Source organism: Ipomoea triloba, chromosome 11, assembly GCF_003576645.1.
Source record: "Ipomoea triloba cultivar NCNSP0323 chromosome 11, ASM357664v1".
Taxonomy (NCBI): Eukaryota; Viridiplantae; Streptophyta; class Magnoliopsida; order Solanales; family Convolvulaceae; genus Ipomoea; species Ipomoea triloba.
Window position 1 is genome coordinate 23,963,435 of NC_044926.1, and position 14,565 is coordinate 23,977,999.

At 36.5% G+C, this 14,565-nt stretch overlaps 2 protein-coding genes across 5 annotated transcripts; both read left to right on the forward strand.

Moving 5' to 3' along the window:
* Positions 1-4,277: 4,277 nt before the first annotated feature.
* LOC115996131 (late blight resistance protein R1-A-like) lies at positions 4,278-6,561 on the forward strand. The gene is made up of 5 exons (XM_031235273.1): positions 4,278-4,464; positions 4,574-5,070; positions 5,671-6,168; positions 6,359-6,362; positions 6,497-6,561. Exons 1-5 carry the CDS (start codon positions 4,278-4,280, stop codon positions 6,559-6,561), a joined length of 1,251 nt encoding a protein of 416 aa, XP_031091133.1.
* Positions 6,562-10,430: 3,869 nt separating this feature from the next.
* LOC115995791 (putative late blight resistance protein homolog R1A-10) lies at positions 10,431-14,465 on the forward strand. 4 transcript variants are annotated; one of them, XM_031234932.1, is made up of 3 exons: positions 10,431-13,171; positions 13,588-13,688; positions 14,000-14,465. In XM_031234932.1, the coding sequence occupies exons 1-2, from the start codon at positions 10,447-10,449 to the stop codon at positions 13,638-13,640; spliced, it is 2,778 nt and encodes a 925-aa protein (XP_031090792.1). In that variant the 5' UTR covers positions 10,431-10,446; the 3' UTR covers positions 13,641-13,688; positions 14,000-14,465. The 4 variants fall into 4 exon arrangements, with proteins under 4 accessions (XP_031090792.1, XP_031090793.1, XP_031090794.1 ...); XM_031234933.1 differs by having other exon boundaries at positions 13,588-13,684; XM_031234934.1 differs by having other exon boundaries at positions 10,431-13,146.
* Positions 14,466-14,565: the final 100 nt, after the last annotated feature.

Here is a 14,565-nt window from a genome sequence, read left to right on the forward strand (position 1 = left end):
CCAGTCAGTACACCTCTTGATATGCATTTCAAATTGTGCAAGAAGCAATGTGCTTCTAGTGAGAAAGACAAGGAAGAAATGCAAAGAGTTCCTTATTCTTCAGTTGTTGGTAGTTTAATGTATGCCATGGTATGTACGAGACCAGATATTGCTCATGCAGTGGGTGTTGTTAGCAGATTTCTCTCAAATCCAGGGAGAGAACACTGGGATGCTGTTAAGTGGATTCTAAGATATCTTCGGGGTACTTCAAGTTTGAGTTTGTGTTTTGGTACAGGAAAACCTATTCTTACCGGGTACACTGATTCAGATATGGCCGGAGACATTGACACCAGGAAATCTACTTCAGGTTATTTGATTACCTATGCAGGGGGAGCAGTTTCATGGCAATCAAGGTTGCAAAAGTGTGTTGCTTTGTCTACCACTGAAGCTGAGTTCATAGCATCTGTTGAGGCCAGTAAAGAAATGCTATGGATGAAGAAGTTTCTTCAGGAGCTCGGGTTTGTTCAAGACAGGTATGTGCTCTATTGTGATAGTCAGAGTGCAGTTCATCTTGCAAAGAACTCTACGTTTCATTACAGGTCAAAACATATTGACACAAGATATCATTGGATAAGAGATATCTTGGAATGCAAGATGCTTGAACTTGAAAAGATTCATACTAATGATAACGGGTCAGACATGATGACTAAAGCTTTGCCAAGAGGAAAGTTTGAGATTTGTTGCTCTATCGCCGGGATGGCGATAACTTCCACATAGTCGGTAGGGGGAGATTTGTTGGGTCCCTCCTATGTGGCATTTACTATATTAAATGCATTGGGAGGTATGGGAAGCAGCAAGTGGAGATAATAAAACAAAAACAAAATGTAGTGGTATCACCTTTTGTCTAAGTGGTGGAATATTTGGCATGTAAGCATGCACTATTTCCATTCTTTGAGGCAGTATGTTGTCGGCAGCAGAGGAAGGAAATTTTATTCCCATTCTTCTCTCTTTTTCGGCCAACAGAAGAAAAAAAAAAACATAGAGAGGCAGTGAGTTCGGCAGTTCAGCAGAGGAAGAAAAACTCATTTTTCTTCTTCCTCTTCTTTTGGCGTTCGGCGGTTCATCAGTAGAAGGAACAAACTATTTTCTCCTTCATCTTTGGTGCAGTTTTGCCGTGCTATTTTGTCGTGGGTTTGCCTAGTTCTTGGGTACTATCTTCATCAAATATTTGAGGTCAGCTTGTATTTATTCCAGGCATCTCTTTGGATAATCTCGTAATATTTGTATTCATTTTACCTTGTTCGTGGTAGTTGAATATTTTGAGTACGAGATATTATTCCTTTTAGCCTGTGAATATTATAAGAATGTTTTGGCCTAGGAGTTGTTGTATTTGATGATTTGTGGATGTATGGCTCGTGTGGTAGCCTAAAACTTTGTACCCGAGATTTGTGATATAGTTGAAATTGTTGTTGTTGGTGGCCCGTGGTTTTTCCCCGTGGTTTTGGGGTTTTCCACGTAAATCTTGTGTTTCTTGTGTTCATATTTATTTTTGGGCTATTGTGTATTATCTCGTATTTGTGTACCGTGTTGGTCTTGTGATTTTTAATTGTCACAGGAGGTGGGATTTTTCCCAACATGCAGTTGGCTGGATTCGATAAACACAAAACAGAGAGGGAAAAACAAAGACAGATAATTAAAGTATGTGCTCCATCTCAACTAAAAGCCTAAGCTGATAGTTGGACTGCACATCCCCTCAACGTTCGAACTCATGACCTTGTGCATGGCTCTGATACCAAATTAAAGTATGTGTTCCATCTCAACTAAAAGTCTAAGCTCATTATCTTCTTCTAATGTTTAATTCCATATTTCTCGCAATTTGTGCTACAAGTTGCAGAAAGCCACATCAATTTTAATATTATGAAGTACTAAAACTCTAAAAGTCAATATAATGCTGTTATTTTGCAATTAAATTGTATCACATCTTTCATTTCTTCTTTGTTCTGCTCTGATCATCAGCTTACCACATAGACAGACGCAAATGGCTTATGTTGCTGTAACTTCTCTTATGGGAACACTTTCTCAAAATTTCTTGCAACCACAACCACGCTTCCCTCTCCAACACAAACAACAAATAGTTTCTCTCCATGAAAATCTTGGTTTCCTCCAAGAAATTCTTGAGAAATCTGAGATCGCCTATGATGATGCGGGGCGATGAAAGATGTAGAGGCAGAGATAAGAGATGCAGCGTTCGAAGCTGAAGAAAGGATTGAGATGGAGTTGACTACCATTTATCTAGAGGCAAAGGGTTGGGCGAAGCATCTTGCTTGCCTCCTCAGGCTTCATGGAATCATCAATCAAGCTGTAATACAGACTGATTACCTGAAGAAGAAGTTGATTAATATTCAAAGTAAACACCAGTTTGCAAAGGGTCCGTCAATCACTGGTGTTTCACTCCTTGGTTCAGCATCATCACAGCCTGATCTAAAACGACAGAACATTACTGTGAGTAAATTTTCTAAAAACCCTTCAATAAAGTTTGACAGTGGAATGGTCGGATGCAAGGAGGAGTTCAAGACGATAATGGATCAACTCACTCGACAATCTGCACAGCGGCTACAAGTTGTATCAATTGTAGGTATGGGAGGAATTGGCAAGACCACTTTAACTCGAAAAGTCTATGAAGATTCATCAATTACTTCTCATTTTGACAAACAAGCATGGGTTACCTTATCTCAAGAGTATAACGTGGAACAAATTCTCCAATGCCTTATTGGTTGTGTTAATGCAGCATCAAATGATGTACTCCATGAACAAAGAAATGACAACTTCGCAGAAAGTCTGTGATGAGTTGTGTTTTCGTGGGAGGTGGAAAGAGATAGATGTTAAAACGGGAAGAAGTTCCCGAGTATCGTTCTCAAAGGACGGCAAGGAGGGAGTTTGAGCGGTAAGGGGATTAAGCACAAGAGTGTTTAGTGTTTGAAAGCTAACCCAAGCATAATAAGGAATGTGCACGAAACATAATTCAAATAAGGAACAAAACGTTGGAAACAAACAATTGGAAAGGAGGATTTGGACCTTGCAACTCATATAGGTATCCTTGATTTCCTAAGATATTAGGCTAGCAACACTTAGATTATGAAAATGAGATAAGGTCACCAACACCACCGCCACTCTCGTGGTCAATGGACTCACTCCTTAGACCGTAATGTCATCCTTGTGATCACTAAGCTAGGAGAGGCATTTTGTCAAACATGTTATGTGCCTCTTATCTTCTACTTCTCCCTTTTCTCAAAGGTGAGAGGGAAATGTGCTAGGCTAGGCTAAGGAGTAACTCTACTCTCGTAGATGAGACTCCTTCTCCAAACACCTCTCATATAGGTTGATCACCCCTACACAAGAGTCAAAGTGAATCACCACTCACACAATCAAACTCATAATCAAGCAATTGCAAAACCTAATTGATCAATTCAAAGCTCAAGAACATCCATACAACATTGCTCAATCCAAATCCACAAAGATCTATCTAATCATACTTGGAATTGAAATAGCAAAAGGTAAAAGTAATGACAAGAAATTAAAAGGAAGACTTAGCTAGGAATTGAACTTTGAATTTGAACTTGAACTTGAAATTGAACTTTAATCTTGAACTTGAATGTAGATCACAATCTTGCACCAATGGAATTCTTCTCTAATTCTAATCTAAACTAAGAATTGCAATGTGGAGTGATTTGGGAGAGTTCTCTCTAGGCTAATCCTAGAGAGAGAAAGTCTAAAATGATCTAAAACTGAAGTGTGATGGATCCCCTGCAAAATGGCTCAATTCCCCTTTTAAATCTCGCCCAACTGCTGAAATTTCAGCGATGGACGCACGGCTGGACGCGTGTCCACTGCGCGTTCAGCGTGTCTTTTGCTGCACAGACTCCAAACTTCAGAGGGCTGAAAGTTGGACGCGGGCGTCCACCCCGCGTCCGCTGCGCGTCTACAGCAGACCTCTGTTCTGCTGCCAAACTTCTGCAAGCATAATTTCGGACGCAGGCCTAGACGCATGGGTGGACGCGCGTCCACCGCGCGTCCACTGCAGTCCTGGCCTAATTTTGCTCCAACTTTGGTTCGTTCTTCACTTATCTGAAATGTTGTCATTTCCTGCTCTTTTTGCACATCTTTTACCTACAAAACAATTAGCCAAGCGTGGAACGAGGTCTAATAGCAATGTCAATCATTTTAACGCAATAAAGAGACAAATCAAACACAAAAGCAACGAATTGTGCACTAGACGATCCGATAATGACCTTATAAAGATGGCATCTTTTGCACTTATCAGTCTGCGTAAACACTTGAAGGAGCAGAGATATTTGATAGTGATGGATGATATATGGAGCTCTACTGCTTGGGATAGTGTGCAAAGATGCTTTCCAGATGATAATAATGGAAGCCGTATACTATTGACTTCTCGGCTCAAGGAGGTGGCTGAATATGCAAGTTCAGGTAACTCCATCATTAACATGCCTTTCTTAGATGCCAATGAAAGTTGGAATCTCTTCTGCAATGTGTTTGGTCAAACAGAATTTCTTTCAATATTTGAGCAAATTGGTAGACATAGTGAAGAAATGTAACGGATTACCTCTAGCTATTACTGTAATAGCTAGTCTTCTCTCCAAGATAGAGGCGGCAGTGGATAAGTGGAATAATGTTACAGAAAATGTGAGTAGATATGTAATTGGTGATTCTAATGATGCATGTTCCAAAATATTATATTTGAGTTACAACCAATTACCCCACCACTTAAAAGCTTGTTTTCTATATTTTGGAGTTTTTCAAGAAGACTATGAGATGCCTGTGAAGAAGTTGGTTAGGTTGTGGGCGGCAGAGGGATTTTTGAGGACAGAGGAGAATCGAAATATGGAGGAAGTAGCCATGGAATGCTTGCAAGACCTTGTTGATAGAAGTCTTATTTTTGTTAGCAAACAGAGTTACAATGAAAAAATGAAGACAATAAGAATACATGACCTGTTGCGTGATTTGTGTTTGAGAGAAGTTCGACATGAAAATCTCTTGAATGTCATTGAAGATGAGAAATTTCCATTTTACAAGGTGAAATGCTCTTGTCGTTGGATAAATGTATCATCAACTTCTCATCTATTTGCTTTGACAAAGTGCATTCACAGTAGATCACGTTCCTTACATTGTCCTTATGATGTTTTCTCTTATTTCCATGCAAGTCTAGCTGGAACGTCTATTTTCACGTTTCAAACTACTAAGAGTAGTAGACATAAAGCAGACATCTTGCCATGGATATGGGGTACTATGCGCTTGCAAATCTTATTCATTTGAGATACTTAGCTTTGAGTCATTCAAATTTGGCCGCTTCCCATGAATATTTTCATTTAGAGCTCTTTGAGCATTGGAATATGCAAAGCTTTATTGTTCATGGAGCTCATGCTACATTGGATTCCTCTGAGGCATATGGAATTTAGAAAATGTCACTATTAAGGAATTTTTGCGTTGATCAGATAGTTTCATTAGGAACTTCGTCAGTTGTTCATAGAAACTTAGAGAGTATATCATGGTTGGATTCTAAGCTTTGTACAAAGGAATTGTTTACAAGAATTCCGAATTTAAAAAAATTGGGAATTTATGGTGGAGAGGATGAAAACAATCTACATAATTTTGTGCACTTGGGGGCTGGGGCAGCTTGAGGAGCTAATCATCAAACATTGGGGTTATCACATCCATATTCCATGTTGTGACATTCCTTGGGCAACTGGTTTTCTACCAAATCTTAAGAAGCTCAAATTCTCCTGGACTAATTTGTCATGGAGTGATATGACGGTTATTGGAATATTGCCGAATTTAGAGGTTCTAAAACTGATACATGCTATTCATAGCAAAGACAACATGTGGGAGCCATCTAAGGAAGGGTTCCGTCAATTGAAAAGATTGGTAATTGAAGATAGATATTTGGAACGTTGGAACGTTGTGGGTGACAATTTCTCTGTGCTAGAATGTTTAGAGTTACGCAATTGCTATTCTTTGCAAGAGATTCCTAGTGGTTTTGCGGATATCACCACATTAGCACTGATTAAGTTAAATAGGTGTCTGGATTCCGTTCTGGCTTCACCAAAGTTGATTCAAGAGGAGCAATACAACTACTATGGAAATGCCCTTCTTGTTTGTTCAGAAAACATTATGGTCTCTTTCTATCCCTGTAATATATTATATGTGTGACTATTTAACATTCACTTACTTCATGCGACTTGAATTTATCGATTGCAGTGTAAACAACTGAGTGGAAGAATGGGATGAAGAGGAAGACAGTGATGAATTAATGACTGCATAGTGGCTTTTGCATTTGTTTATTGTGGATGCTTTGGTGGATTAGGCAGGTATTTTGCAGCTCCAATACTCTGTTGCAAATCATACTATTACATATTTTAGTAAACTGCAATGGTTTTTGCCTCTAAGAAGAATACTCTGCTGTCAATGTTTTTTCAATTATACCATGTGATGCTCTTTTCAGTTGCAGCAGATAGCACTTTGGGCTGTTTCTGTATAAATCCTTATGGGATTTATGATATGCACTGATACTGATACATTCCATCCCTGTCACTGATAATTATTTATGAATTTATTTTTTATTGGCTGCAGCAGTTTCCTAACCATTTTCATGTAACAGAGTGGGTGAAGAGAGAGCAATGGGAGCAAGTGTACTGTTATCCATCAACTCATCAAGAATACTCAAGTTTTTTTTTTTTTTTTTTCCTTACAACTCTCATTGTGGTTGTGGAGATTGCTAATAGAACAGTATTTTACCATCATTATGTCTCATTGCCACTTAGTATAAATAGAACATTATGCCTAGTGTGAAATCGGGCTGTTAGCGAACAGAGCTTTCGACAAACTACTCGTGTTCGAGCTCGGTACGCGTTCGTTTATGTTCGTTTATTAAGGTAAACGAACATTAACAAACAAAATTTAGAGCTCGGTTAATAAACGAACAGAGTCTGAACAGTGGTAAGCTCGTTTGCTAAGTGTTCGCGAACAAGCTCGTTTGTGTTCGTTTAGTAGTGTTCGTGAACAAGCTCGTTTGTGTTCGTTTAGTAGTGTTCGCGAACAAGCTCGTTTAGTGTTCGTTTAATAATGTTCGCGAACATGTTTATATATATATATATATAATTGTTCGTGAAGATGTGAATGCAGATTATTTATTGTTCGCGAACAAATGTGTTCATGAACATGTGCAGGTATTTGGTTATTAAGTGTTCACGAACGTGTTCATGAACGTAAAATATATATATATATATATATATATATATATATAATTGTTCGTGAAGATGTGAATGCAAATTATTTATTGTTCGCGAACAAATGTGTTCATGAACATGTGCATGTATTTGGTTATTAAGTGTTCATGAACGTGTTCATGAACGTAAATGAACACGTTCGTGAACGTGTTCGTTAACGCTAACGAACACGTTCATGAACATGTTCGCGAACGTTAACGAACACTAACGAACGCTTAACAAACGAACACGAACAGGATTTTCAAAAACCTTAACAAACGAACACGAACACGAACACCCCAAAATCCTTAACAAACGAACACGAACAGCCTCCGTTCGTTTATGTTCGGTTCGTTAACAGCCCTAGTGTGAAATGAACTTCTACTCTCAACCTGCACCACGCCAATCGGAGCTTCCTGACCCCGTGTGGTAAATTATACTGTGGACCATGGTCCAAAACGGTGCCATTTATTTTAATGAAAAAACCGGCACTCGTTCGCGCGGTTCCGCGGAAAGTAGCTCTATTTCTATAACCTATTCAATTTCATTTTATATACACTGCAGTTTCCTTTCAACACAACTACAGTTTAATTTCGATATAACTTCAGTTTCATTTAACATTATACACTCAAATATGTGAAACTGTTATTCAGTTTCATTTTATATACACTATAGTTTCATTACAACACAACTACAGTATCATTTCGATATAACTACAATTTCATTGGACAATATACACTCAAATGTGTGAAATTGTTATTCAGTTTCATTTTATATACACAACAGTTTCATTTCAACACAACTACAGTTTCATTTCAATTCAATTATTACAGTTTCATTTGATAATATAAAAACAATACGTGAGACAGTTTCACTTTAGATACACTGTAGTTTTATTTTGTAATTAACACACCAAAAATACGGGCTCCGTTAAGATGTAACGACAATCGTTTCTTTACTTAAAGAAACAGCGCCGTTTTTGGACCATGGTGCACGATATAACGACTGGTCGGGCCTGACAAATTATGTTATAGACCCAAGTCCACCTTGTAAGGTGGACCCAGATCCATGTTCACAATTTTTAAACTCTGTGTTCACAATTTTAGATCTTAATATACAAAATTACATTAATCAATGTTCACAATTTTTAAACTTTACGTTCACAATTTTAGAACACTCACTTTTATATGATTGATTACAAAGGTTCATAAACTAAGAATAACTGAATAAGTAATTTGTAATTTCTAAATAATTAATATAACAAAACTAATTCGAAGACTAATAGTAATAAGTTCAATAATTATGTATTGGTTTCTAAATAACTATTTATGGCCTCTTTGGTTTAATGTAGTTTGGGGGGAATTGAAATTCATTGAATTCCCGAACTACAGTGTTTGGTTGAAAGGAATTGCAATTTCGTGGAATTGCAATTTGCTCTAAATGATGAATTGCAATTCATGGAGTACCCCGCATGAATTGCAATTCGGTGGAGAGGAGGGGCAATTTGTTGGTGTAAAGATAATTTTGCCCCTCCTCCATATCTTTATTTTTTTTTTTAAAATTTGAAAGAATTATTATTATTATTATTATTATTATTTAAAGAATTATTATTATTATTATCATTATCATTACTATTACTATCACTATTACTACAACATCTACCACAACATAAGGGCATTTTAGTTATTTTGTCGCTTCTTACCTTTCAATTTCCAGTACTCCTATTTCTGCATACCAAACACTATAATTTCAATTCCTACTTTATTCATTTAATTGTAATTTCATGGAATTACAATTCTTTTTCCCCCTAATTCCCTCCTCCCAACCAAACGCCCTATTAGTAATTTATTAATATCTAAACTATGTAGTATAATAAAATAAGACTTTCCTCTGCCTCCCCAGGCTTCATGAAATCTTCAATAATGAATTGAAGCAGTAAAACAGACTGAATATTACCCCAAGAAGAAGAAGAAGTTGATTAAAAGTGATCGAAAAGCTGCAACAGCTTGCAGAGAGTTCTATCATCACAAAATCAAAGAATCACTAATACTTGGGATAGTATACTATTGACTTCTCGGCTCAGAGAGGTGGCTCAAGTCAAACAAAAGATGGTCTCTCTCCATGAAAATCTTGAGAACGAAAACTGAGTGGGTGAAGAGAGAGCAAAGGGAGGAAGTGTTACTCATCAAGAATACGCAATTCAAATATTTTCTGTATATAAATCACAAATATCATAATATATAATTTATGATAATGATAATAAGATTATTAGTCATATGTTAAATAAAATAAAATAACTAATTAAAATATTTAAATTGAATTTTTTGTATTTAATAATATTTTTAATATAGTTTCTAAATATATAAATTTTACATACTAATTTTAAAGTAAAGGCAAAAATTTGTGTGAGACCATCTCACCATAAGACGGGTCGGGTCAAGATGCAAGTGTAACTTTTTGTTACTTATAAGAGTAAATGTAATACTTTTAAGGGAAAATATAATACTTATATGCTCAAATGTAATACTAATCAGGAATAAAATTTTTGTTACTTATAAGAGTAAATGTAATACTTTTAAGGGAAAATACAATATTTTTACATTTCGATTTAAAAGTATTACATTTTTTTTCAAAAGTATTATATTTGCCCTTATAAGTAAGAATCACTTTCAACATTACTTATTATGAAAAATGTATTACTTTTTCTCTTATAAGTAACAAAAATTGTATTGTTGATCAGTGTTATATTTGAGTACATAAGTATGACATTTGCACATATAAGTATGACATTTGCATGGTGCGTTGACCTGACCCGACCCGACCCGTATCACAAATAAGGATCCGTGAGACGGTCTCACACAAGTGTGACCCTAAAGTAAATATTATATATTATGAAAGAATTAATAAATTCTAAATAAATTTAGTCAAGCTCGGTCAATGGAACTCGAGACATCTAATGGGCGAAGGGAATAAATATAATCCATAAAAACTTGACACACATGGTGTATATATTTTTGTAATTTAATATTAACAAAAAAAAAAAAAAAAAAAAAACGCGCTAACTACAGTCCACTCATTCCAGCTGTGTAGACTTTATCGTTGACGAGAGAATTGCTTCTAAACTGATTGTATCTTTCATTTCTTCTTACTTATAGTTCTGCTCTGATCATCGATCAGCTTATCGCAAATGGCTTATGCTGCAGTAACTTCGCTTAAAGGAACACTCCATCTACACTTTTTGCAATCACAACCATGCCTGCCTCTTATATATAAACGAAAGGTGGTCTCTCTCCTTAGAAATAATCTTGGTTTCTTACTAGAGATAGTTTATGCTCTCCATAAAAATCTTGGTTTCCTCCAAGAGATTCTTGAGAAATCTGAGATCGCCTATGACTATGATAATTCGGCGATGAAACGTTTAGAGGCAGAGATGAGAGATGTAGCGTTCAAAGCCGAAGAAAGGATTGAGATGGAGTTGAGTAACATATACCTTCAGTCAAGCAGTATAGAGGAGGTTTGCCTCCTCAAGCTTCATGGAATCTTGAATGAAGCTGTAAAACAGACTGATTACCTGAAGAAAAAGTTGATTAAGATTCAAAGTAAACACCAGTTTGCAAAGGGTCCATCAATCCTTGGTCGGATGCGACAAAGAGGACTACTCCATGGTTCAACATCATCGCAGTCTGCTGATCCACACCGCCAGAATATTACTGTCAGTAAATTTTCCAAAAGCGCTTCAAACTTTGACAGTAGAATGGTTGGATGCGACAAGGAATTCAAGACGATATTGGATAAGCTCACTCAACAATCAGCCAAGCAGCTCCAAGTTGTATCAATCATTGGCATGGGAGGAATAGGCAAGACCACTTTAGCTGAGAAACTCTATAATGATTCCCTAATTACTTCTTATTTTGACAAGCGAGCATGGGCTACTGTCTCCCAAGAGTATAACGTAGAACGAATGGTCCGATGTCTTCTTAGTTGTGTTACAACTGGAGCATCAAGAGATGGCGAAGACCAATTAGCAGAAAGTCTGTATAAATGTTTGAAGGGTCCAAGATATTTGATTGTGATCGATGATATATGGAACACTACAGCTTGGGATAGTGTGCAAAGATGCTTTCCAAATGATAATAATGGAAGCCGTATATTATTGACTTCTCGACTCAAAGAGGTAGCTGAATATGCAAGTTCAGGTAACTCTATTATTAACATGTCTTTCTTAAATGCCAATAAAAGTTGGAATCTCTTCTGCAATGTGCTTGGTCAAACAGAATTTCTATCCGTGTTTGAACAAATTGGTAGGGACATAGTGAAAAAATGTAATGGATTACCTCTAGCTATTATTGTAGTAGCTAGTCTTCTCTCCAAGACAGAGGTGACAGTGGAGAAGTGGAATAGTGTTGCTGAAAATGTGAGTAGATATGTAATTGGTGATTCTAATGATGCATGTTCCAAAATACTATATTTGAGCTACAACCAATTACCACACCGCTTAAAAGCTTGTTTTTTATATTTTGGAGTTTTCCCTGAAGACTATGAGATCCATGTGAAGAAATTGGTTAGATTGTGGGGGGCAGAGGGATTTTTGAGGGCAGTGGACCATCGATATATGGAGGAAGTGGCCATGGAATGCTTGCAAGATCTTGTTGATAGAAGTCTTGTTTTTGTTAGCAAACAAAGCTACAATGGGAAAATGAAGGCAATAAGAATACATGACATGTTGCGAGAATTGTGCTTAAGAGAAGCTCGACATGAAAATCTCTTGACTGTCATTGGATATGAAAAACTTCCATTTTTCAAGAAGAAAATCTCTTCTTGTTGGATAAGAGCAACATCAGATCTACTTCCATTGACAAAGTGCTTTCACAAATCACATTCCTTACACTCTCCCTACTCTTATTATTCTGGAAGTGTGGAAACTCTATTTTCACACTTCAAACTACTAAGAGTAGTAGACATAGTATGTATATTTTACTTTGGATATGGGCAACTAAATACGCTTGCAAATCTTGTTCATCTGAGATACTTAGCTTTGAGGAATTTAATAAATACTCCCGTCAAATATTTTGATTTAGAGCTCTTTGAGCATTATAATATGCAAAGCTTTATTCTTCGTGGAGCTGCTGATACATTCGATTTCTTTGTGGCATCTGGAATTTGGAAAATGCCACTATTAAGGAATTTTTGCATTCAAGGGATTGGTTCATTAGGAACTTCATCAATTGTTCATAGAAACTTAGAGAGTATATCATGGTTGGATTCTATGCTCTGTACAAAGGATTTGTTTACAAGGATTCCGAATTTAAAAAAATTGGGAATTTATGGTGGATACGATAAAAACAATCTAGATTGTTTTTATAATTTTGTGCACTTGAGGCAGCTTGAGGAGCTAAGCATAAGAGCTTGGTGGAATCTTAACCATATTCCATGTAGCGGCATTCAATGGGCAACTAGTTTTCTACCAAAACTTAAGAAACTCAAATTCTTCGATACTAAGTTGCAATGGAGTGATATGAGGCTTTTTGGCATGTTACCAAATCTACAGGTTCTAAAGCTGATAAATTCTATTGCTAGCGAAGACAGAATGTGGGAGCCATCTGAGGAAGGGTTCCGTCAATTGAAAAGATTGGTAATTGAAGATGTATTCTTTGAACGTTGGAATGACGTGGGTGACAATTTCTCTGTGCTAGAATGTTTAGAGTTACGTAATTGCTATTCTTTGCAAGAGATTCCTAGTGGGTTTGCGAATATTACCACACTAGTGCTGATTCAATTAAAGAGCTGTTTGGATTCCGTTCTGACTTCGGCAAAGTTGATTCAAATTCAAGAAGAGCAATACAACAACTATGGAAATGCCGTCCTTGTTTGTTCAGAAAATATTAGGGTCTCTTTCTGTCCCTCTAATATATGTATGACCATTTAACATGCACTTACTTCATGCTACTTGAATTCTTCATTGCCATCTAATCTGGTTCCTTTCACTTCTATCTCATACTCCCACCGTCCCGAATTGATTGTGTTATTTGCTTTTTGCACGCTTTCCAAAAAATCAAAGTAAATGTAATGTACTTTCCAATTATGCCTCTTACTTTTTCACTTTTGAAAATAAAGCAATAAAGAAATCAAAAGTCATAAGGGTAAATTGGGAAAAGTAGAATGATGGTAATGTTCAATTTTAATTAGAAAGATGACAATATTTTGGAACAAACTAAAATGGAAAATCAGACAGGTAAAATTGGGACAGAGGGAGTATTTAATTTCCTTTACCTATCTAACTGCTGTGTCTTCACCTTTTTTCTTTTTTACTTTAATTTATCAATTGCAGGCGAAACGTGTAAAAACAAAGAGCAAGAATGGGATGAGGAGGAAGAGAGATGAATGAATGACTGCATTTGTTTATTGTTGACGCTTTGGTGGATTAGGCAGGTATTTAAATTGGCAGAATACTCTGATGCAAATCATACTATATATTACGGAGTATATATTTTGGTAAACTGAAATGGCTTCTGCTTCTCAAAAAAATTAAAATTTAAAAATAGCAAAATACATCTATCTTGGTGACGAGCGAGCTGATATAACTGTGTAGTAGCATTTTGACAGTGAAGCTTCTTGCACTAATACTAGCCTGGGTGTAATTTTGATTTCCCTTAGAAGATTTAACTCATTTTCATCTGAGATTTTTTTTTTATTTTTTTTTATTTTATTGCAGCAGTTTACTAACCATTTTTATGTAACAGAGTGGCCATTCGGGAGGTGCTCAGCTGGGTGAATTCAAGACGAGGTATCAAGGGAAGCTTCAAGTGGAAATAGATGCACTGTCTGGTTCGAGGCCTATCAAATGACAATGAATAGTCCTCATTTTATCTTGTCTTAGTTAATATAAAATCACTGAAAATTGATTTTCACACACTTTTGTATCTTTTGCTAAGTGATCAGCAAATCGTTCTGTCCATGTGTTGGTTCGTAGTCAATTTTCAGTCTAATCATAGAGAATGATTGTCATTTCCTTAGTATAGCATAAAAGCACTCTGTCGCACAGCAGAGCAGGAGGATCTGTTATATATGAATCTGCGAATGGTTTTTGTAGTTGTGGGTTTGTGGGTGTAATGAATTTGGGTGAATACGTAGTGTGTTGCATCATAAACTATTATGGTTTGTGCTTCAATTTTGGTATAAAATGTTGGTGTTATTTCTTCATTTGAACTGATTTTTCCATGTAAAAGCAGAGAGTGCACGGCGTGGCGTGGATTAATTAGTAGGTAGGAGTTTTGTATGTTGCGCTGCGTGCCTTAATCACATGAGG